Source organism: Pristiophorus japonicus, chromosome 1 (genome assembly GCF_044704955.1).
Source record: "Pristiophorus japonicus isolate sPriJap1 chromosome 1, sPriJap1.hap1, whole genome shotgun sequence".
Lineage (NCBI taxonomy): Eukaryota > Metazoa > Chordata > Chondrichthyes > Pristiophoridae > Pristiophorus > Pristiophorus japonicus.
Window position 1 is genome coordinate 19,411,778 of NC_091977.1, and position 25,081 is coordinate 19,436,858.

Genomic DNA, 25,081 nt, shown 5'->3' on the forward strand with positions numbered 1-25,081 from the left:
TGATTCCCCTAGTAGTAAGGACTTCATCTAATTCCTTTTTGAATATATTTAGTGAATTGGCCTCAACAACTTTCTGTGGTAGAGAATTCCACAGGTTCACCACTCTCTGGGTGAAAAAATTCCTCCTCATCTCGGTCCTAAATGGCTTCCCCCTTATCCTTAGACTGTGTCCCCTGGTTCTGGACTTCCCCAACATTGGGAACATTCTTCCTGCATCTAACCTGTCTAACCCCGTCAGAATTTTAAACGTTTCTATGAGGTCCCCTCTCATTCTTCTGAACTCCAGTGAATACAAGCCCAGTTGATCCAGTCTTTCTTGATAGGTCAGTCCCGCCATCCCGGGAATCAGTCTGGTGAACCTTCGCTGCACTTTCTCAATAGCAAGAATGTCCTTTCTCAGGTTAGGAGACCAAAACTGTACACAATACTCCAGGTGTGGCCTCACCAAGGCCCTGTACAATTGTAGCAACACCTCCCTGCCCTTGTACTCAAATCCCCTCGCTATGAAGGCCAACATGCCATTTGCTTTCTTAACCGCCTGCTGTACCTGCATGCCAACCTTCAATGACTGATGTACCATGACACCCAGGTCTCTTTGCACCTGCCCTTTTCCTAATCTGTCACCATTCAGATAATAGTCTGTCTCTCTGTTTTTACCACCAAAGTGGATAACCTCACATTTATCCACATTATACTTCATCTGCCATGCATTTGCCCACTCACCTAACCTATCCAAGTCGCTCTGCAGCCTCATAGAATCCTCCTCGCAGCTCACACTGCCACCCAACTTAGCGTCATCCGCAAATTTGGAGATACTACATTTAATCCCCTCGTCTAAATCATTAATGTACAGTGTAAACAGCTGGGGCCCCAGCACAGAACCTTGCGGTACCCCACTAGTCACTGCCTGCCATTCTGAAAAGTCCCCATTTACTCCTACTCTTTGCTTCCTGTCTGACAACCAGTTCTCAATCCATGTCAGCACACTACCCCCAATCCCATGTGCTTTAACTTTGCACATTAATCTCTTGTGTGGGACCTTGTCGAAAGCCTTCTGAAAGTCCAAATATACCACATCAACTGGTTCTCCCTCGTCCACTCTACTGGAAACATCCTCAAAAAATTCCAGAATATTTGTCAAGCATGATTTCCCTTTCACAAATCCATGCTGACTTGGACCTATCATATTACCTCTTTCCAAATGCACTGCTATGACATCCTTAATAATTGATTCCATCATTTTACCCACTACTGAGGTCAGGCTGACCGGTCTGTAATTCCCCGTTTTCTCTCTCCCTCCTTTTATAAAAAGTGGGGTTACATTGGCTACCCTCCACTCCATAGGAACTGATCCAGAGTCAATGGAATGTTGGAAAATGACTGTCAATGCATCCACTATTTCCAAGGCCACCTCCTTAAGTACTCTGGGATGCAGTCCATCAGGCCCTGGGGATTTATCGGCCTTCAATCCCATCAATTTCCCCAACACAATTTCCCGACTAATAAGGATTTCCCTCAGTTCCTCCTCCTTACTAGACCCTCTGACCCCTTTTATATCCGGAAGGTTGTTTGTGTCCTCCTCAGTGAATACCGAACCAAAGTACTTGTTCAATTGGTCCACCATTTCTTTGTTCCCCGTTATGACTTCCCCTGATTCTGACTGCAGGGGACCTACGTTTGTCTTTACTAACCTTTTTCTCTTTACATATCTATAGAAACTTTTGCAATCCGTCTTAATGTTCCCTGCAAGTTTCTTCTCGTACTCCATTTTCCCTGCCCTAATCAAACCCTTTGTCCTCCTCTGCTGAGTTCTAAATTTCTCCCAGTCCCCGGGTTCGTTGCTATTTCTGGCCAATTTGTATGCCACTTCCTTGGCTTTAATGCTATCCCTGATTTCCCTTGATAGCCACGGTTGAGCCACCTTCCCTTTTTTATTTTTACGCCAGACAGGAATGTACAATTGTTGTAGTTCATCCATGCGGTCTCTAAATGTCTGCCATTGCCCATCCACAGTCAACCCCTTCAGTATCATTCGCCAATCTATCCAAGCCAATTCACGCCTCATACCTTCAAAGTTACCCTTCTTTAAGTTCTGGACCATGGTCTCTGAATTAACTATTTCATTCTCCATCCTAATGCAGAATTCCACCATATTATGGTCACTCTTCCCCAAGGGGCCTCGCACAACGAGATTGCTAATTAATCCTCTCTCATTACACAACACCCAGTCTAAGATGGCCTCCCCCCTAGTTGGTTCCTCGACATATTGGTCTAAAAAACCATCCCTTATGCACTCCAGGAAATCCTCCTCTACCGTATTGCTTCCAGTTTGGTTAACCCAATCTATGTGCATATTAAAGTCACCCATTATAACTGCTGCACCTTTATTGCACGCACCCCTAATTTCATGTTTGATGCCCTCCCCAACATCACTACTACTGTTTGGAGGTCTGTACACAACTCCCACTAACGTTTTTTGTCCTTTGGTATTCTGCAGCTCTACCCATATAGATTCCACATCATCCAAGCTAATGTCCTTCCGAACTATTGCCTTAATTTGCTCCTTAACCAGCAATGCTACCCCACCTCCTTTTCCTTTTATTCTATCTTTCCTGAATGTTGAATACCCCTGGATGTTGAGTTCCCAGCCCTGATCATCCTGGAGCCACGTCTCCGTAATCCCAATCACATCATATTTGTTAACATCTATTTGCACAGTTAATTCATCCACTTTATTGCGGATACTCCTTGCATTAAGACACAAAGCCTTCAGGCTTGTTCTTTTAACACCCTTTGTCCTGAAACCACCTTACCCAAAAGACAGCACCTCCGACAGTGCAGCATTTACTCAGTACTGCATGGAACCACCCTCCTGCTTTGCCTTTGTATTCTGTGTTGCTGGACATGTTGAACATTTGATTGATGTCAGTGGTGGAAAAAGTGGGGTGTGGGCGGGTGTTGAGTGTTATTGCCTGTGATACTTATGCTTTTTAATTCAACATAACCTTGTTGCGCATTGTCTCTCCCAACAGAATGCTGCAGTTTCCCCCCGCCCTTTCCCTGTCCCCGCACAAGCTTAAAACCTGTCACAGCTCTAACTTTTTCAGCTCTGAGGAAAGTCCATCGACCTGAACCGTTAACAGTTTCTCTCTCCACAGACACTGCCTGACCCGCTGAGTGATCCCAGCATCTTCTGTTTTTATTTTATCATCGATCTGTCCTGCTTGACACGTTGAAGCATGGCTCACTTTCAGACGGACCCTCTCCTCTTAGCGATGCTGGGAGATGCTGCTCCAGTCACCAATCGATAACGCTCGATTGCGTTTGCTCGATTGCACTGGTACATGGGAGATTTTACGTTTGGGTTGATGCTGATGAGCTGAAACCTCAGTGTGACCTCAACTCGGCAAAACCAGTGCCGTGTCCAGCGCATTCCGGACAGAAGTCCCACGCCAAGGAAAGCACATTTCTAACCCAGAGGTGGTTAAGTGGAGAGAGTTACCTCTTTGTTTTCTGTCGTTCCTCTCCGTTCTGCTGTAGTTTCCACGGCGGCCATCTTGTAACCGCAAACCTTAAGCGCCGCTGAGCAGGACACAACACAAACAATTCTGCTGATGTCCGATCCCTTGGGCCCCAAGCGCTTCAGCTGAGAGTAGCTGCGGAGGATCTGAAAGAGTACAGCATTGTAATCATTCTGTCTGATGTATGTGCAATAGATTAGGACCCACTGTTACATTAGTACTGCAGCCGATGTTGCAGCAGAGAAACAAAGCTCATTAATCCTGCGTTTCTCCACATGAGCATCCTGGTCTAGCTGCACTCTCCTGCTTGCCCATCACACCCAATAATATTCCTCCTTTTTGGGGCAATGATCTAATTACCTGTCAGCCATGGCTCAGTGGGTCGCACTCGTGCCTCTGAGTCAGGAAATTGTGGGTTCAAGTCCCACTCCAGCGACTTGATCACATAAAATCTGGGCTGATACTCCAGTGCAATACTGAGGGAATGCTGCACTGTCGGAGGTGCTGTCTTTTGGGTAAGGTGTTAAATTGAAACCCAGAAGGACAAGGGCCGCAGGCGGAAGGGAACACCATCACCTTAAGTTCCCCTCCAAATTATACACCATCCTGACTTGGAAATATATCGCCATTCCTTCATCGTCACTGGGTCAAAATCCTGGAACTCCCTCCCTAACAGCACTGTGGGAGTACTTTCACCACACGGACTGCAGCGGCTAAAAGGCAGCTCACCATCACCTTCCGAAGGGCAATTAGGGATGGGCAATAAATGCCGGCCTTGCCAGTGATGCCCACATCCCTGAACGAATAAAAAAAAAATGTAAAGGCTCCCGTGACACAATTTTGAAGAGCAGGGGTGTTATCCCGGGTGTCCTGGCCAATATTTATCCCTCAATCAACATGAACTAAAACAGCTTATCTGAGCATTATCACATTGCTGTTTGTGGGACCATGCTGTGCACATATTGGCTGCCGCGTTTCCTAGTACTGCATTGGCTGTTTAGTGATTGGGACAGCGTACAGCACTGAAGGAGGCCATTCGGCCCATCGTGCCTGTGCCGGCTCTCTGAAAGAGCTCTCCCATTATTCCCACTCCCCCTTGCTCTTTCCCCATAGCCCTGCAAATTTTAACCCCTTCAAGTATTTATCCAGTTCCCTTTTGAAAGTCACTATTGAATCTGCTTCCACCGCCCTTTCAGGCAAAGCACTTCAGATCATAACAACTCGCTGCGTAAAAAATTCTCCTCATCTCACCTCTGGTTCTTTTGTCAATTACCTGAAATCTGTGTCCCCTGGTTACCGACCCGCCTGTCACTGACCCATCTTTGGTGAGGTGAATGTTAGGGTTCACCGGTAGGCTGGATGCTGGTGTAACCGTGAGGGTCATTTCTCTGAGCGAGTTTCAGGACATCTTTTCTAAACTTCCCTTCAATTCTTTTAGTGATTACCTTCACATTAGTATCCTTATGTAATCATTTCACTGACTATAGGGGAGACAATCGTTCACTGTATCATAACCCTTCGTAACCTTGAAGTCCCTGATCATAGAATCATAGAAATTTACAGCAGGGAAGGAGGCCATTTTGGCCCATCGTGTCCGCGCCGGCCAAACAAGAGCTATCCAGCTGATGAGGACACCTCTTAACCTGCTCAGCTCTCGTGAACACAACCTCTATCTTCGCAAGTCTCTGTTAATGAATGTAACCCTTCATCCTCTTTCCCATTGCTTTTAAATCCTCACAGAGCACCGCTCACATTGTAGACCATCTCACTGGGCTTTGCAAGGAGGAGTGGACGATGCTAAGCCGAAGAGTAAGTTGAACCGAGGGGCATGGGGAGACCAAGCCTTTCAGGGAGAGAGGCAGCTAGGCCGAGCAGTGTCGGCTGAGAGTTCTAAAGAGCATGAGTGCACTGAGTGATAGGACCAACTGCGATGGTGGCATAGACAGAGCAGAGGACAAGCAGTAAGCCGGAGCTGGAGAGCAGAGGATGAGATTTGGAGCAGAGAATGTAGGGTGGAGCAGAGGGGCGGGGGGGGGTGAAGCTGCAGCAGGGGTGGGGGGGGGGGGGGGCAGGGGAAGTGGGCCCAGAGCAGGGGGTGGGGGGCTGGGGCGGAGCAGGGGAAGTGGGCCTCGAGCAGGGGAAGTGGGCCCAGAGCAGGGGGTGGGGGGCTGGGGCGGAGCAGGGGAAGTGGGCCTCGAGCAGGGGAAGTGGGCCCAGAGCAGGGGGTGGGGGGCTGGGGCGGAGCAGGGGAAATGGGCCCAGAGCAGGGGGTGGGGGGCTGGGGCGGAGCAGGGGAAGTGGGCCTCGAGCAGGGGAAGTGTGCCCAGAGCAGGGGTCGGGGGAGCTGGGGCAGAGGCTGTGGGCCCAGGGTAGGGGGTGGGGGGCTGGGGTGGAGCAGGGGAAGTGGGCCTCGAGCAGGGGAAGTGGGCCCAGAGCAGGGGGTGGGGGGGCTGGGGCAGAGCAGCGGGGTTGGGCTAGAGCAGGGGAAGTGGGCCCAGATCAGAGGGGGATGGAGCAGAGGGTGTGGGGCTGGAGCAGGGTTGAGGGGCTAGGCCGGAGCAGGGGGTGGTGGCTGGAGCAGAGAATGTGGGGCTGGAGCAGGGGGGGTAGGACTGAAGGAGGATGTGTGGGCTAGTGTCTATGATTGGGCCTGGATAGTCCTCTATTATCCAACCCCAAATTGGACATAGTAGCGGTACAGAGAGCGGGGAAACTTGGAGAACTTAGAGAACGATGCTTATCGATACCTTCCTGCCCCAAACTTACTCTGAAGTCTAACACACAGTTGTAAAGGTAGACTTGGTTGGTCCCTTTATGTCAGCGGCCCAGTTATCCCTCTGAAGGAAGGATCTAACAGGTACATCTGGAGACGAATTGATCTTGTTGTTGAAAACTTCCCTAGGGTGGCAGATGCTGGGGGTGGAGGTGAGCCCATCACTCGGTGAGCCTAAAACAGCAGGTATTGACTGGCTCTCTGCCTATTTTCTTTTACAACTGTTCAGTTATGATTTGTTACTTGTTTTGTACAAAGAATGATAGTTGTAGTAGATGGAACGTTTCAAGGACACCCTCAAAGCCTCCTTGATAAGCATCCCCACCGACACCTGGAAGTCCCTGGCCAAAGACCGCCCTAAGTGGAGGAAGAGCATCCGGGAGGACGCTGAGCACCTCGAGTCTCGTCGCCGAGAGCATGCAGAAATCAAGCGCAGGCAGCGGAAGGAGCGTGCGGCAAACCAGACTCCCCACCCACCCTTTCCCTCAACCACTGTCTGTCCCACCTGTGACAGAGACTGTCATTCCGGCATTGGACTGTTCAGTCAGCTGAGAACTCACTTTTAGAGTGGAAGCAAGTCTTCCTCGATTCCGAGGGACTGCCTATGATGATGATGAGATGGAAGATTTATTATATCGATTGAGGGGTAGAGTGTGATACAGGTTGGAGCTCTCTGGTCCGGCACCCTCGGGACCTGACCGGTGCCGGACCAGAGAGTTTCCCGAACCACGGGAGGTTACGCCGAGCCTAGGCTTACCGGTACCTGGGCTCTTGAAACCCTCCTCCACACTCCTGCTGTGCAACTCGGGCCTTGCTCTGGTTTGGTGCTGTTTCTTTTTTTTAAACCCTCCTCTCCCTCAGGCCCGGCTTCGGTGCCTCAGTCAGCCGCCTGCCCTTCCCTTGTCCGGCCCTGCTTACCTCACTCAACAGCACGGGAAACCGGGACGCACACCCATGCCGGGACTGATGCCGGACAACGGATATTTCCGGATTAGAGAGTCCCGCACTGGAGAGAGGTACACTCTGTACGACAGTTATGCGACTGGACTAATAATTCCGAGAAGGTGGTTTCAAATCCCACCATGGTTAGTCGGCAAATTTGAATTCGGTTTTGTAAAAATCTGGCATCATCATCATAGGCAGTCCCTCGAAATCGAGGAAGACTTGCTTCCACTCTAAGCTGGTCGCAGTAAAGGTGGCCATGCAGCTGAAAGAGTGTAAAAACTCAACCAGTTCACTAATGTCCTTTAGGGAAGGAAACTTTCCGGCCTTACCCGGTCTGGCCTACACGTGACTCCAGACCCACACCGCTATGCTTGTCTCAGAACGGCCCTCTGACGTGGCCTAGCAAACCCCTCAGTTGCAGCCTGCTGGTAGCAGCCGAAGAGGAAGGCCCACCACCATCTTCTCAGAGCAACTTGGATAAGCTCAGAGCAACAAGATCGATTAGTATCTCGATGACCGGTGGACTTAAGAACAGAAGAAATAGGAGCAGGAGTCGACCATTCAGCCTCTCAAGCCGGCACCGCCATTTAATAAGACCATGGCTGATCTTCTACATCAACTCCACCTTCCCGCACTATCCCCAAATCCCTTAATTTGCTTAGTTCCCAAAAATTTATCGACACTCTGCCCTGAATATACTCAACGACTGAGCATCCACAGCCCTCTGGGGTAGAGAATTCCAAAGATTCATCACCCTCCGAGTGAAGACATTTCTCCTCATCTCAGTCCTAAATGGCCGACCCCCTTAATCTGAGACTGTGGTGTTGCCGGCTTCCAGAAAATTAGTCGTACGCGGCAACCCGTTAGCGCCACGCGCCGACCTCTTTGTGCCCCGTGGAAGTACCGCGCCGAGCAGGTTAACGCCCACAATCGGGGCGCAGGGCAATTTCACCCCTAAAAGAATCTAATTTCACAGGTTTCATTCCAAATGGACCTTCACAGATAAGTGGAACATGATCCTACCCCACTCAGCTTTCTCTTCATCAGTTCTTCTTCCTCTGCCGCACAAAACATTCCACCATAAAAAGGTGCAAGTTTCACGAGTTGTTGCTGGGCACTTTTGAATTCTGCCCCGTGCTGCATTGTTAGGGAGAAAAGCAGAAAATTCACAACAGAATGTGAGATTGTTAACCGGAACATATATATTCAGTGAAGTGACAGCGACACTGGAACATAGGAGCTGGAGGAGCCCACCCGTCCACATTCTCACTGCATCTTATCTCCGCGATGTCCTCTAGTCGTGTGTCCAGCCCACAGCCTCTTCTATTACTGCTCACCCCCCCACTTCGGGACATAGCAACAGGAGGCGCTCATTTAACCCCTCGAGCTTGTACCGCCGCTCAATTAGATCGTGGCTGATCTGTATCTTAACCCAATCTACCCGCCTTGGTTCCATAACCCATAGTACCCTTGCCTAACCCTTAATACCCGGGTCAGCCGTTGTTCAGTGGGTAGCACCTCACCTCTGAGACAGAAGGGCAAATATGTCGATGTACAGGTCATCAGATAGATAAATAATTAGGTAGATCAATAGATAGATCAATCAGTCCTTCAATGACTGATAGGCAGACAGAAAGAAAGGTAATCTTATTTCAGAACAATTGTCTTTTTACCTGCTTAAGCGTTGAAATATTAATTGGCTTGCTGCGCATGTGATAACCGTATACTCGGAGAAGATCCTGGGTCATTCCAGATGAAAGGACGATGTTTATTTTGTTCCCCAGTGTGTGAAGCATCAAAACGTGGAACCATCCAGTGCCAGGATGCCATCTCTTATTGCTTGGAAAAGCTTTGTCTGAGACCATCACAAAATAGGGGTGGTTGTCATCTAAGAATTTCTTCCATCTTGGATCAAAGCAATTGTCGAACTCGGTGTGGACTGGGACCTCCGTGTTGTGCTGAAGGTGGAGAATCAGCGCCGTCCGGATTGAGAGATGCGAGCAATATTGTTTCCATATACATTCAGCATCCTAAAAAAGAAAACGTCGGCAAGTCAAGCTTACTTAAAGGGTAAGTCCCATCGCTGGTCTTCTGTGGAATCGCTATCATCTGCCAGAATGCACGGGACTGTCCCCTACCTGTTGATAAAGGAATTCTCGGCCTTCCTTTTGGCTAAGATCTGCATAACTAACCTGACCAGCCACCATGACCTCCGGGTGGTTTCTCCCTGGTCAGGAAGGTATATGCTTACATTTTTGTAAACAGGAGGTGGGTGGGATGGCTTGACCCATCCACCTCCACGGAGGTGTGTGGGGGACCTGACCCATCCACCTCCATGGCACGAACCTGGTATTGCAGTACTTCCAGGAACGGTGCAGTGGCTCTAGGCCTTTTGGCTAAGAGCATTGGCGCAGACTGATCCTTGACTGGTGCAGGGTGACCTCTGGCGTTTGTGACTTGACAAAGAATTGGAAACGATTGGCTACGAATTTATTTAATTAAAAAAAAAAAAAAAAAAAAAAATCTCGGCCTTTTGGCTAAGATCTGCATAACTAACCTGACCAGCCACCATGACTTCCGGGTGGTTCCTCCCTGGTCAGGAAGGTATATGCTTACATTTTTTGTAAACAGGAGGTGGGTGGGATGGCTTGACCCATCCACCTCCACGGAGGTGTGTGGGGGACCTGACCCATCCACCTCCATGGCACGAACCTGGTATTGCAGTACTTCCAGGAACGGTGCAGTGGCTCTAGGCCTTTTGGCTAAGAGCATTGGCGCAGAGTGATCCTTGACTGGTGCAGGGTGACCTCTGGCGTTTGTGACTTGACAAAGAATTGGAAACGATTGGCTACGAATTTATATTAAAAAAAAAAAAAAAAAAAAAATTCTCGGGCTTTTGGCTAAGATCATGCGTAACTGACCTGACAGGGGAGTAGCCACCATGACCTCCGGGTGGTTCTCCCTGGATCAGGAAGGTATATGCTTGCTTTTTTGGAAATAGGAGGTGGGTGGGGTGGCTTGACCCATCCACCTCCACGGAGGTGTGTGGGGGACCTGACCCATCCACCTCCATGGCACGAACCTGGTATTGCAGTACTTCCAGGAACGGTGCAATGGCTCTAGGCCTTTTGGCTAAGAGCATTGGCGCAGAGTGATCCTTGAATGGGCCCAAGGTGACCTCTGGCGTTTGTGATTTGACAAAGAATTGGAACGATTGGCTACGAATTTCAAAAAAAAAAAAAAAAAAATTGGCAGACAATAAAGGCTCCTCAAATCTTACACACCACAGCGTGGTAAATCTCGAGGGTAGGCATGAGACAATGAACCAAAGAACCATGCTCTTATTTTTCCATCTCACACTGGACTTTGCGGTGTGAAAATTCTGGCGGGTAATTGGAGCGAGGACAATCGAGATTCATAGCAGCATTAGGAACAGGTGGGAGCTATTCAGCCCCTCAAGCCTGCTCCACCATTCAATTACAACATGACTGAAGTGGGACATTGCGTCCTTCAGGAATTAAAGGGTCAACAATGCAACCAGCACACTAGCTGCAACGGCTGAGATGGCATGTACACATAAACTACAGGCAGGCTTATACTAAAAAGAATCCTGTAAATTTACATCTGAAGTGCAAGCACAGGGGAGGGGCCGCTATGAACTTTGCACATGCTTTCCTGGCACCCACCGGGCCACCAGGAGGGTTTCGGCTGAGCTGCATGATGACAGACCGGCCCGGCCGAAGCAGCGGCTGCAATTTTCGAGTAGACTGGAAAGTCATCCGACAAAAAAACATGGCGGTCGCGGTGCAAAGTCGTCCCCATTAAGGGTGACTGGGACGCCCTAGCCACCACAACAGGGCATTAATGGATCAGCGGGGCGATAGGCGGTCGGCGGGGAGTGATAATGGGGCGACGGGTCAATGAGGGGTCTGCGGGGCGATGAGGGGTCGGTAGGGCAATGAGGGGTCTGCCGGGCGATGAGGGGTCTGCGAGGCGATGAGGGGTCGGCAGGGCAATGAGGGGTCTGCGGGGCGATGAGGGGTCTGCCGGGCGATGAGGGGTCTGCGGGGCGATGAGGGGTCTGCGGGGCGATGAGGGGTCTGCGGGGCGATGAGGGGTCTGCGGGGCGATGAGGGGTCGGCAGGGCAATGAGGGGTCTGCGGGGCGATGAGGGGTCTGCGGGGCGATGAGGGGTCTGCGGGGCGATGAGGGGTCTGCGGGGCGATGAGGGGTCTGCCGGGCGATGAGGGGTCTGCGGGGCGATGAGGGGTCTGCGGGGCGATGAGGGATCTGCCGGGCGATGAGGGGTCGGCAGGGCAATGAGGGGTCTGTGCGGGGCGATGAGGGGTCTGCGGGGCGATGAGGGGTCTGCCGGGCGATGAGGGGTCTGCCGGGCGATGAGAGGTCGGCAGGTCATTGATGGATCGGCAGGGCAATGAGGGGTCTGCGGGGCGATGAGGGGTCGGCCAGGCGATGAGGGGTCTGCTGGGCGATGAGGGGTCGGCGAGACGTTGAGGGGTCGGCGGGGGGCGATGAGGGGTCTGCCGGGCGATGAGGGGTCGGCGAGACGTTGAGGGGTCGGCGGGGGGCGATGAGGGGTCGGCCGGGCGATGAGGGGTCGGCGGGGCGATGAGGGATCGGTGCGGGGCGATGAGGGGTCTGCGGGGCGATGAGGGGTCAGCGGGGGGCGATGAGGGATCGGCGGGGGGCGATGAGGGGTCGGCGAGACGATGAGGGGTCGGCGGGGGGCGATGAGGGGTCGGCGGGGGGCAATGAGGGGTCGGCGAGACGATGAGGGGTCGGCGAGACGATGAGGGGTCTGCCGGGCGATGAGGGGTCAGCGAGACGATGAGGGGTCGGCGGGGCGATGAGGGGTCTGTGGGGCGATGAGGGGTCGGCAGGGCAAAAAGACTGTGGCGGAGTGATGAGGGGTTAGTGCGGGGCGATAAGGGGTCGGGGCGATGAGGGGTCTGCGGGGCGATGAGGGATTGGTGCGGGGCGATGAGGGGTCTGCCAGGCGATGAGGGGTCTGCGGGGCGATGAGGGGTCTGCGGGGCGATGAGGGATTGGTGCGGGGCGATGAGGGGTCTGCGGGGCGATGAGGGGTCTGCGGGGCGATGAGGGATTGGTGCGGGGCGATGAGGGGTCTGCGGGGCGATGAGGGGCCTGCGGGGCGATGAGGGGTCTGCCAGGCGATGAGGGGTCTGCGGGGCGATGAGGGGCCTGCGGGGCGATGAGGGGTCTGCGGGGCGATGAGGGATTGGTGCGGGGCGATGAGGGGTCTGCCAGGCGATGAGGGGTCTGCCGGGCGATGAGGGGTCGGCGAGACGTTGAGGGGTCGGCGGGGGGCGATGAGGGGTCGGCCAGGCGATGAGGGGTCGGCGAGACGTTGAGGGGTCGGCGGGGGGCGATGAGGGGTCTGCCGGGCGATGAGGGGTCGGCGAGACGTTGAGGGGTCGGCGGGGGGCGATGAGGGGTCGGCCGGGCGATGAGGGGTCGGCGGGGCGATGAGGGATCGGTGCGGGGCGATGAGGGGTCTGCCAGGCGATGAGGGGTCGGCGGGGCGATGAGGGATCGGTGCGGGGCGATGAGGGGTCGGCCGGGCGATGAGGGGTCGGCGGGGCGATGAGGGATCGGTGCGGGTAGATGAGGGGTCTGCGGGGCGATGAGGGGTCAGCGGGGGGCGATGAGGGGTTGGCGGGGGGCGATTAGGGGTCGGCGAGACGATGAGGGGTCGGCGGGGGGCGATGAGGGGTCGGCAGGGGGCAATGAGGGGTCGGCGAGACGATGAGGGGTCGGCGAGACGATGAGGGGTCTGCCGGGCGATGAGGGGTCAGCGAGACGATGAGGGGTCGGCGGGGCGATGAGGGGTCTGTGGGGCGATGAGGGGTCGGCAGGGCAAAAAGACTGTGGCGGAGTGATGAGGGGTTAGTGCGGGGCGATAAGGGGTCGGGGCGATAAGGGGTCAGATCAATAAGGGGTCGGGCAATAAGGGGTCGGGGCGATAAGGGGTCAGATCAATAAGGGGTCGGGGCGATAAGGGGTCAGATCAATAAGGGGTCGGGGCGATAAGGGGTCAGATCAATAAGGGGTCGGGCAATAAGGGGTCGGGGCGATAAGGGGTCAGATCAATAAGGGGTCGGGGCGATAAGGGGTCAGATCAATAAGGGGTCGGGGCGATAAGGGGTCAGATCAATAAGGGGTCGGGCAATAAGGGGTCGGGGCGATAAGGGGTCAGATCAATAAGGGGTCGGGGCGATAAGGGGTCAGATCAATAAGGGGTCGGGGCGATAAGGGGTCAGATCAATAAGGGGTCGGGCGATAAGGGGTCGGGCGATAAGGGGTCGGGGCGATAAGGGGTCGGGGCGATAAGGGGTCAGGGCGATAAGGAGGTGGGGCTATAAGGGATTGGGGCGATAAGGAGGTGGAGCATTAAGGAGTTGGTGCGCACAGCGATGTGAGTTGCTGCTTGAGCGAAAACTACGGGGTGCGTTGCAAAGCCGCTTTCACCAGCGCCATCACTGAAGAAATTCCAGGCGGGTCGCTTCCGTCACCTGCTCTCGGGAGAAAAGACCTGATCGCCCCGTTAGCGGCCGCCATAGGTCTTGAGACCCTGACCCAACATAAATCTATTGATCTCAGTCTTGAAAGTCCAATGTCCTCAGCATTGACAGATTTTTGGGGAGAGGGAGCTCCAGCTTCTAACACCCTTTGTGTGAGAAAATTCTTCCTGATTTCCCACCTAAATGGCCTGGCTCTAATTTTAAGGTCATGTCCCTTGTTTATGAGCCCCCCGCACCCTCTCCCCCCACCCCCTCTCCCCCGTACTGTGAGGTTCTGCAAAACCAACCATGGAGACATGTGGCAGGGAGAATGGGAAGATGCCATGTTTAAAATGACCAACTGCAGCCAACAGCCTGTAAACTGCGGAGGATGATGGGACTCTGGCCACCCTGTACAGTAACAGACAGTGTTGCAGGGGCACGGAACCAGACGGGGGATGAGCCAGCTACCGTAAGGGGGAAGAGTGTACATTCGGTTCTTCCAGGAAAATGGATACAAGGCAACTTTATATTTTAAAAGGACATTTCTCCAGCTTTTCGTGTAAAACCCTCACAGAAGAGGCAACATGTCCAGGCAAAACTCCCCAGTAATACACAAGGCAACACAAAGGGTGTCAGTTTGAATAATTAAACAAAGGCCCACAGGTCTGTTGCAATCATTTTGACCAGCCCAGACAGAGTGGCACCTCTGTCGAGATAGTGAACAATTCACCCCATCAGCGAGCGACAGGAGGTGTGGCTAATCTCCCATTCCAGACAGATCGATACACACCGAACCGCCATTCACACCCCATTTTATTCAAGGAAGACCCAAGACAATGGCATGCAGTTTTGGCGCGAAGATGAACGGACTATAAGAAAAAGCTGCAAAAAGACACAAGGGTCTTGGAGGTTGGAGGTCTTGGAGGTTGGAGATTGGAGGTTGGAAGTTGGAGTCAGCTTTCGCATTGAGTTGTAGAGTTGAGTTAAGAAGGTGGGAGTCAGTTTTTGTTGTGGTTGAGTTGAGTTAAAGGGGAGTTGAGTCAGTTCTTCGCAGGGTCCTCGCTCTGAAGAAGGTGTGCTTAACTCCAGCAGCTTTTTGCTTAGGAGCCAACAGAGCGGCAAATAGAAGAAACCGATGCAACATTGAGGAGGAAAACCGAACCGACCAACAACGTAAAACCCATCCCAGAGGGACCCCGAGCTGAAATAAGCGCCCCCAGAACCCCGGAGTTGATGGGATTGTGAGTTTTGCCCAAACCCCTCACAGACTCAATTTAGGATAGGAATTGGTAAGAAGGGTAGAAGTGGGAGGTGTGGTTGTGTGTGGGTGGAATGTTTCAACGTCTTATCTTCCCCTCCCCTGTTGCGAGAATTTTTCGTGTTGTTGAGTGAGATTGTGCCAGTACTGCTATTTATGACTTCTTCCTATGCCCTCTATCTTTGTGTTTACTATTCTAAATAAACAACATTAGCCATTTTGCACTCTTAACAACTGTGTCTGGTGCCTCATTACTCACACTCCTCATAAATCGCACGTTCAGAACCTCAGGGGAGTGTGGATTCGAACCCACACCCCAAGCTCCCCTTACACTACCAGTATCAGTCTCCACCCTATCAAATCCTTTTAACATTGTAAACACTGTAATGCGATCACCCCCTCAATCTTCTAAACTCAAAGGAATAGAAGCCAACATTATGCAACCTGTCCTCATAATTTAACCCTCTAAGCCTGGGTATCATGCTGGTGGATCTGCACTGGACCCGTCCAAGGCCAATATATCCTTCCTGAGGTGTGGACCCAGAACTTTCATAAGTTTGAATACTTGAAGGGGAATACATTTGATGAGGAGAAAGCAGAATGGGACTAATTGGGGAGCTCTTTCAAAGTGTCGGCACAGGCACAATGGGCCGAATGGCCTCCTTCTGTGCTGTCGGGGGTGATTGTAACCCGACTCGCTCAGCAGAAACCTGGCAGGTGAGCAGTTAAAATCATCGTGGCTCTCACCTGTCCGAAAGCCGCCATGATCGCAATGTCTGCAACTTTAACCTGCTCCCCTGAGCAGGCAGCAAGGACACATGCCCAGAGCCAACAGGGTCCGTCATTACATATACAGGTCGTGGCCCGATGACATCATTGAGACCCGACTGTAATTTTAACTCGGGCCTGAATGTGGAATCCGCCTGGAGTTAAAATCGGGACCGAATGATTTGGTGTATTTTATTCACACATAACCAGAACTATCCCCCAATCCTTATGACACTATCAAAGTGACAGAAGTTTCAGTTAATTCTTACCTTAAAGAATATAATGACAAATTTCGCCTTCTTTTGGGTCAAGTCGAACAAAAAACATTCCAGCAGATAAAAGAAGTGCAGGTTCTGCCCGGGGTCAACAGTTGCCTCATGAATGTACGTCATCATTAAAGAGTCTCCATCAATCACAAAGAACTCAGACTCCACAAAGTCACGGAGTAAGCTCACCTTCCTGTTTAAATAGACACACACACGCATAAGAACATAAGAAACAGGAGCTGGGGGAGGCCATTCGGCCCCTTGAGCCTGCTTCACCATTCAACAAGATCATGGCTGATCTTCCACCTCAACTCCACCTTCCCGTACTATCCCCAGAAATGGAGACATGGAGACAATTGAACCATGTCAATAAGTGGTTGGAAAATAATCCGTACCCCTTCTACTCAAAAACACCAATACCTCTTCCTCACATTGGCTCAGTTGCAGAATCATAAAATCATACAGCACACAGGAGGCCATTCAGCCCATCGTTTGCAGTGCCGGCTCTTTGAAAGAGCCATCCAATTAGTCCCACACTCTCCTCCACACCCCTCCCCACTCGCTGCTCTTTCCCCATAAGCCCTGCAAATTTTCCTTCTCTGGTATTTATCCGATTTCCTTTGGAAAGTTACAATTGAATCCTCGTCAGGATTCCAGATCATAACAACGCACTGCGTTAAAAAACAATTCTCTTCATTTTCCTTTCAATTTCTTGCTTAATGAAGAGGTAACAGAGAGAGTAGACAAGGGTAATGTAGTAGATGTAATTTATCTAGATTTTTAAAAGCAAACAATTGCAACTCACATCCCTATTAGCCTATTTCTCCAACAAAACAGCGTGGTTAGTCTGTGGGTGCAAACAATATATACTTACTGGCATCGGGCAAAGATCCTGGTCAAATATTGTGACAACCAGCGCAAATACTTCAAATTCTCATTTTCTTCTGTAAAACAATTTTACAACTGTGATGATTAACTTCTGGCTTTTACAAGTTAGAAATCAGAGAGAGGTTCAATATAAATACACAGATGATGACTGAAACACTTATAGATAACTGCAACGGTTCTCTGAGCTGAACTTTCATAATCATAGAATCATAGAATAGTACAGCACAGGAGGCCATTTGGCCCATCGAGTCTGCACTGCCTCGATCGAAGAGCAGTCCAGTTAGTCCCACTCCCTGTTCTTTCCCCATATCTCTGCAATTCACTTTTGAAGGCTACTATTGAATTTGCATCCACTAGCCCATCAGGCAGTGCATTCCAAATTCCAACCACTTGTTGTGTTAAAAGGTTTTCCTTCACTTCTCTGGTTCTTTTTCCAATCACTTTAAATAAATAAACAGCGCCGCAATTTCTGGCAGTGAAAGGCTCTCGCCAGTACTGAACCTTCTTGATTCCCATCGATGAACTTTTCTGATCCTCACTGCTGTCAGCTACTGGCTCAGTGGATAGCACACTTGCTTCTGAGTCAGAAGGTCATGGGTTCAAGTCCTACTCCAGAGATTTGAGCACAAAAATTGAGGATAACAGTTCAGTGCAGTTCTGAGGGAGTGAGTGCTGCACTGTCGGAGGTGCTGACTTTCAGATGAGATGTTAAACTGAGGCCCCATCTGCTCTCTCAAGTGGATGTGAAAGATCCCATTGCCACTATTTTGTAGAAGAGCAGGGAAGTTATCCCTTATGTCCTGGCCAATATTTATCCCTCAATCAACATCATTAAAACAGAAAATCTGGTCATTATCACATTGCTGTCTGTGGGAGCTTGCTGTGCGCAGATTTCTGCAGCGTTTCCTGCAGTGACTGCATTTCAAAAAGAACTTCACTGGATGTAAAGTGCTTTGGGACGTCCGGTGGTCGTGAACGGCTCTATATAAATGCAAGGCTTTCTTGATCCTCATCATTGAATGTATGTCACCTCTCTGATCCCATCTGGCCAGGCTGAAAGCCCCACAGGCAATCTGACCGTCTCTGATCAAGGCTGAAAATCACCCCCATTCATTACTCGAAGATATTTCCCATGAATGATTCCTCCTCCTGACTTGACAAGTCTTTTGTATCATTCCCTGTGACACACAGAAAGTCGACCTCTATTGACTTGTTCCAGGGACACCCCAAAACACCTTTGCAGAGAAATAATGAGAGGATTGGTGCACCCGGCCAGGGGAGAGAGACTAGCAAGGTGGAAGCAGATTGATTCACAACTTTCAAAAGTGAATTGGGTAAGTTCTTGAAGGGGTGGCATTTGCTGGGTTATCGGGAAAAGGTAGGGGAATGGGACTGATTGGATAGCTCGTTCCAAGAGCCGGCAAAGGCACGATGTTCCGAATGGCTGGGTTCTGTGTTTTATCATTCTATGTCTAAGCAAACTGGACGGATTTGAACAAGGATTTCAGAAGAATGTAAGAACATAAGAAATAGGAGCAGGAGTAGGCTGATCTTCTACCTCAACACTTTCCCACCAGATCCACATATCCCTTGAATCCTTTCGTGCCCAAAAATCTATCGATCTCAGCCTTCAATATACTCAATGATTGAGCTTCCACAGCCCTCAATGGTAGAGAATTCCAAAGGAGAATTTCAGGAATCTGGGAGGCTCTAACACGCTTAAAGGAAATGGATGTTATAGATGGGGCCAATATTTACAGGAGATTGTTGGAACAAGGTGAATTTTTAGCATTGTAGGGTTGAAGACCTACAGCCCCTGGACCTGATGGCCTATATCCTGGGGTTCTGAAAGAGGTGGCTGCAGAGATAGTGGATGCATTGGTTTAATCTTTCAAAATTCCCTAGATCCTAGAGCGGTCCCAGCGGATTGGAAGGTAGCAATAGTAACGCCATTATTCAAGAAAGGTGGGAGAGAGAAAACAGGGAACTACAGGCCAGTTAGCCTGACATTAGTCATCGGGGAAATGCTGGAATCCATTGTTAAGGAAGTGGTATCAGGGCACTTAAGATCATAATACAATTAGGCAGAGTCAACATGGAAGGAAAGGTGTTTGATAAATTAATTTGAATTTTTTGAGGATGGACCTAGCAGGGTAGATAAAGGGGTACTAGTGGATGTCGTATATTTGGATTTCCAAAAGGCATTCAATAAGGTGTTCTCTTCACAGCTTACTGTCCCACCTAGCTTTGTATCATCAGCAAACTTGATACGTTACACTCGGTTTTACACAAAATAAGGAATCATGGGATTGGAGGGCATGTATAAGCACGGATAGAGGATTGGTTAACAGACAGAAAACTTAGAGTAGGGATAAACAGGACTTTTTCAGGTTGGCAGGCTATAACTAGTGGTGTGCCGCAAGGATCATTGCTAAGGTTTCAGCTATTTACAATCTATATTCATGACCTAGATGAAGGGACTGAGCGTAATGTATCCAAGTTTGCTGACGATACAAAGCTAGGTGGGAAAGTAAGCTGTGAGGAGAACACAAAGCATCTGCAAAGGGATATAGATAGACTAAGTGAGTGGGCAGTAAGTTGGCAGATGGAGTATAATGTGGGGAAATGTGAGGTTATTCAGTTTTGTAGGAAGAATAGAAAAACAGAATATTTTTAAATGGTGAGAAACTTTTAAATGTTGGTTTTCAGGGAGACTTAGGTGTCCTTGTGCATGACACATAGAAAGCTAGCATACAGGTACAGCAAGCAATAAGGAAGACAAATGGCATGTTGTTTTTTAATTGCAAGAGTGTTGGAGTATAAGTGTAAGGAAGACTTGCTACAACTGTACAGGGCCTTGGTGAGACCACACCTGGAGTACTGTGCACAATTTTGGTCTCCTTATCTCAGGAAGGATATACTTGCCTTGGAGGCAGTGCAATCAATATTAACTAGATTGATTCCTGGGATGAGAGGGCTGTTTTATGATGAGGGATTTTGTAGAATGGGCCTATACTCTCTGGAGTTTAGAAGAATGAGAGGTGATCTTATTGAAACATACAAGATTCTGAAGGGGGATTGACAGGTTAGATGCTGAGAGGTTGTTTCCCCTGGCTGAAATGTCTAGAACTAGGGGGCAAAGTCAAGTCATTTAAGACAGAGATGACGAGAAATTTCTTCACTCAGAGGGTTGTGAATCTTTGGAATTCTTTGCCCCAGAGGGCTGTGGATGCTGAGTCTCTGAATATATTCAAGGCTGAGATAGATAGATATTTGGTCTCGAGGGGAATCAAGGGATATGGAGTTCAGGCGGGAAAGTGGAGTTGAGGTTGATGATCAGCCTGATTTTATTGACTGGCGGAGCAGGCTCGAGGGGCCATATGGCCTACTCCTGCTCCTATTTCTTATGTTCTTAAGACAGTGGGATTTGAAGAGGAGAGTGACAGTGCCTGAGGAAAGAGAACAGTTCACAATGTCAGCGATAATGGGGTCCAAGAGCAGTGAATAGGCGCCCAGGAGTGCAGTGGGGGGAGGGTCAGAGGAGCAGGAGTTGAGTTTCATGGAAGGGATGAGATTTGACAGTACTGAGGGGAGATGAGGGCAAGAGAGTCCAAACGGATGAAGATTTGGAACTGGGGTGTGAGGAGAAGATGGGAAAACCTGTAAACCTACCTCTGTGACCAAGCTTTTGGTCACCCGTCTTAATATCTCCTTATGTGCTCGGTGTCAATTTTGGTTCAATACCGCTCCTGTGAAGCACTTTGGGACGTTTTACTATGTTAATAAGTGTGCCTAATTCTCAGAGACCATTACTTCATGTTTACTATAAGATCAGAGATTATTAATACTACGATTTATCTGGAGTTTTGCAACTGTTTGGCTCCCCTCAGACTACTATCCATTCGCCTCGATTTTAAAATTCTCATCATTGTGTTCAAATCCCTCCATAGCCTCACCCCTCCCTATCTCTGTGTCCTCCTCCAGCTCTACAACCCTCTGAGATCTCTGTGCTCCTCCAATTCTGGCCTCGTGTGCATTCGCGGTTTTAACCATTCCACTATTGGCAGCTGTGTCTTCAGCTGCCAAGGCCCTAAACTCGAGAAATTCTTCCCTAAATCTCTTTGCATCTAATTCTCCCACCTCCTAAAAAGCACTCCTTAAAGGCAAGTCGCCTGTCCTAATATCTTCTTATATGGGTGTCAGATTTTGTTTGATAACGCTCCTGTGAAACATAAGATATACTTGCATTGGAGGCAGTTCAGAGAAGGTTCACCAGGTTAATCCCTGAGATGAAGGGGTTGACTTACGAAAAAAGGTTGAGCAGGTTGGGCCTATACTCATTGGAGTTTAGAAGAATGAGAGATGATCTTATTGAAACATATAAGATACTGAGGGGGCTCGACAAGGTAGATGCAGAGAGGATGTTTCCACTTGTGGGGGAATCTAGAACTAGGGGGCATAGTTTAAGAATAAGGGGCCGCCCATTTAGAACTGAGATGAGGAGGAATTTCTTCTCTCAGAGGGTTGAAAATTTGTGGAATTCTCTGCCCCAGAGAGCTGTGGAGGCTGGGTCATTGAATAAATTTAAGGTGGAGATTGACAGATTTTTGATCGATAAGGGAGTGAAGGGTTATGGGGAGCGGGCAGGGAAGTGGAGCTGAGCCCAAGATCAGATCAGCCACGATCTTATTAACTGGCGGACAGGATCGAGGGTCCAGGTGGCCTACTCCTGCCCCCAATTCTTAAGTTCTTATGTTCTTATTATGCGGGGGATTGACAGGGTAGATGCTGAGAGGTTGTTTCCCCTGGCTGGAGAATCTAGAACCAGTGGGCATAGTCTCAGGATAAGGCATTGCCCCATCTTTATCTCTTAACGTCCTCCAGCTCTACAACTCTCTGAGATCTTTGCACTCTGAGAAGAAAAGAGATTTCTTCACTCAGATGGTTGTAAATCTGTGGAATTCTCTGCCCCAGAAGGCTGTGGATGCTCTGTCATTCAGTATATTCATGACTGAGAGCGATACCTTTTTGATATTAAGGGAACAGAAACATAGAAACAGAGAAACATAGAAAATAGGTGCAGGAGTCGGCCATTCGGCCCTTTTAGCCTGCACCATCATTCAATGAGTTCATGGCTGAACATGCAACTTCAGTACCCCATTCCTGATTTCTCGCCATACCCCTTGATCCCCCTAGTAGTAAGGACTTCATCTAACTCCTTTTTGAATATATTTAGTGGATTGGCCTCAACAACCTTCTGTGGTAGAGAATTCCACAGGTTCACCACTCTCTGGGTGAAGAAGTTTCTCCTCATCTCGGTCCTAAATGGCTTACCCCTTATCTTTAGACTGTGACCCCTGGTTCTGGACTTCCCCAACATTGGGAACATTCTTCCTGCATCTAACCTGAACCCATCAGAATTTTAAACGTTCCTATGAGGTCCCCTCTCATTCTTCTGAACTCCAGTGAATACAAGCCCAGTTGATCCAATCTTTCTTGATAGGTCAGTCCCGCCATCCCGGGAATCAGTCTGGTGAACCTTCGCTGCACTCCCTCAATAGCAAGAATGTCCTTCCTCAAGTTAGGAGACCAAAACTGTACACAATACTCCAGGTTTGGCCTCACCAAGGCCCTGTACAACTGTAGCAACAGCTCCCTGCCCCTGTACTCAAATCCCCTCGCTATGAAGGCTTTCTTAACCGCCTGCTGTACCTGCATGCCAACCTTCAATGACTTATGTACCATGACACCCAGGTCTCGTTGCACCTCCCCTTTTCCTAATCTGTCACCATTCTGATAATAGTCTGTCTCTCTGTTTTTACCACCAAAGTGGATAACCTCACATTTATCCACATTATACTTCATCTGCCATGCATTTGCTCACTCACCTAACCTATCCAAGTCATTCTGCAGCCTCATTGCATCCTCGTTGCAGCTCACACTGCCACCCAACTTAGTGTCATCCGCAAATTTGGAGATACTACATTTAATCCCTTCATCTAAATCATTAATGTACAGTGTAAACAGCTGGGGACCCAGCACAGAACCTTGCGGTACCCCACTAGTCACTGCCTGCCATTCTGAAAAGTCCCCATTTACTCCTACTCTTTGCTTCCTGTCTGACAACCAGTTCTCAATCCATGTCAGCACACTACCCCCAATCCCATGTGCTTTCACTTTGCACATTCATCTCTTGTGTGGGACCTTGTCGAAAGCCTTCTGAAAGTCTAAATATACCACATCAACTGGTTCTCCCTTGTCCACTCTACTAGAAACATCCTCAAAAAATTCCAGAAGATTTGTCAAGCATGATTTCCCTTTCACAAATCCATGCTGACTTGGACCAATCATGTCACCTCTTTCCAAATGTGCTGTTATGACATCCTTAATAATTGATTCGATCATTTTACCCACTACTGATGTCAGGCTGACCGGTCTACAATTCTCTGTTTTCTCTCTCCCTCCTTTTTTAAAAAGTGGGGTTACATTGTCTACCCTCCACTCGATAGGAACTGATCCAGAGTCAATGGAATGTTGGAAAAAGACTGTCAATCCATCCGCTATTTCCAAGGCCGCCTCCTTAAGTACTCTGGGATGCAGTCCATCAGGCCCTGGGGATTTATCGGCCTTCAATCCCATCAATTTCCCCAACACAATTTCCCGACTAATAAGGATTTCCCTCAGTTCCTCCTCCTTACTAGACCCTCTGACCCCTGATCAAGGACTATGGGGATCAGGCAGGAACGTGAATTTGATGTAGAAGATCAGCCATGATCATATTGAATGGCAGAGAAGGCTCAAGGGGCTGACTGCTTCTCCTATTTCTTATGTTCTTATCTCATGAAGCACCTTGGGACATTTTACTACTTTAAGCGCGCTATATAAATGCAAGTTGTCGTTATTAGAAAAAGTGGCAAAGGAAACTGCACAGATGGACTCAGTGTGGCTCAGTGGGCAGCACCCTCGCTTTACGTCAGAAGGTTGTGGGATCAAGTCCCACTCCAGAGACTTGAGCATGTAATCTAGGCTCACACTGAGGGAGTGCAGCACAGGCAGCGATGGCGTCTTTCGCTGAGACGTTAAACCGAGGTTCCGTCTGCCATCTCAGGTGGATGCAAAAAATCCCACGGGCACTATTTTGAAGAGCAGGGGAGTTCTCCCCCCATTTTGTAGCCAATATTTATCCATCAATCAAAACAGACTATCTGCTCATTATCACATTGCTGTTTCTGGGAGCTTGCTGTGCGCAAATTGGCTTCTGCGTTTCCTGCATTACAACAGTGACTACACTTCAAAAGAGTGCAGGAACAATATATTCCACTAAAAGGAAAGAACAAATTAAATGCTTATGAGATTCCATGGATGGATAAAGCCATAAGGGAACAATTAAGTATATAAACAGCAGCCTGTCCTCGCGCACAGCACTGCCCCCCAGTCATCAAGATTCACGGTGCGGCCCTTGACAACGTGGATCACTTCCCATACCTCAGGAGCCTCTTGTCAACAAAGGCAGACATTGATGCAGAGATTCAACATCGCCTCCAGTGCGCCAGTGCAGCCTTCGGCCGCCTGAGGAAAAGAGTGTTCGAAGACCAGGCCCTCAAATCTACCACCAAGCTCATGGTCTACAGGGCTGTAATAATACCCACCCTCCTGTATGGATCAGAGGCATGGACAATGTACAGAAGAAACATCAAGTCGCTGGAGATATATCACCAACGATGTCTCCGCAAGATCTTGCAAATCCCCTGGCAGGACAGACACACCAACATCAGTGTCCTCGCCCAGGCTAACATCCCCAGCATTGAAGCACTAACCACACTCGATCAGCTTCACTGGGCAGGCCACTTAGTTCGCATGCCAGACACGAGACTCCCAAAGCAAGTGCTCTAGGCGGAGCTCATTCACAGCAAATGAGTCAAAGGTGGGCAGCGGAAATCTTACAAGGACACCGTCAAAGCCTCCCTGATAAAGTGCGACATCCCACTGACACCTGGGAGTCCCTGGCTATAGACCGCCCTAAGTGGAGGAAGTGCATCCGAGAGGGCGCTGAGCACCTCGAGTCTCAATGCCGAGAGCATGCAGAAATCAAGCGCAGGCAGCGGAAAGAGCGTGCG

General features: G+C 49.7%; 1 protein-coding gene and 1 pseudogene across 1 annotated transcript in view; one reads left to right on the forward strand and one right to left on the reverse strand.

Moving 5' to 3' along the window:
• LOC139262770 (probable ATP-dependent RNA helicase DDX60) overlaps nt 1-25,081 on the reverse strand; it is a 191,529-nt gene that overhangs the window by 165,186 nt on the left and 1,262 nt on the right. Inside the window, exons 2-6 of the mRNA XM_070877924.1 lie at nt 16,951-17,020; nt 16,080-16,269; nt 8,913-9,269; nt 8,263-8,376; nt 3,503-3,667 (exon numbers count right to left, since the gene is read on the reverse strand). Of these exons, the coding sequence (XP_070734025.1) occupies nt 3,503-3,667; nt 8,263-8,376; nt 8,913-9,269; nt 16,080-16,269; nt 16,951-17,020 (896 nt within the window). The remainder of the gene's footprint in view (nt 1-3,502; nt 3,668-8,262; nt 8,377-8,912; nt 9,270-16,079; nt 16,270-16,950; nt 17,021-25,081) is intronic.
• Nucleotides 10,120-10,358, forward strand: LOC139279953 (U2 spliceosomal RNA; annotated as a pseudogene).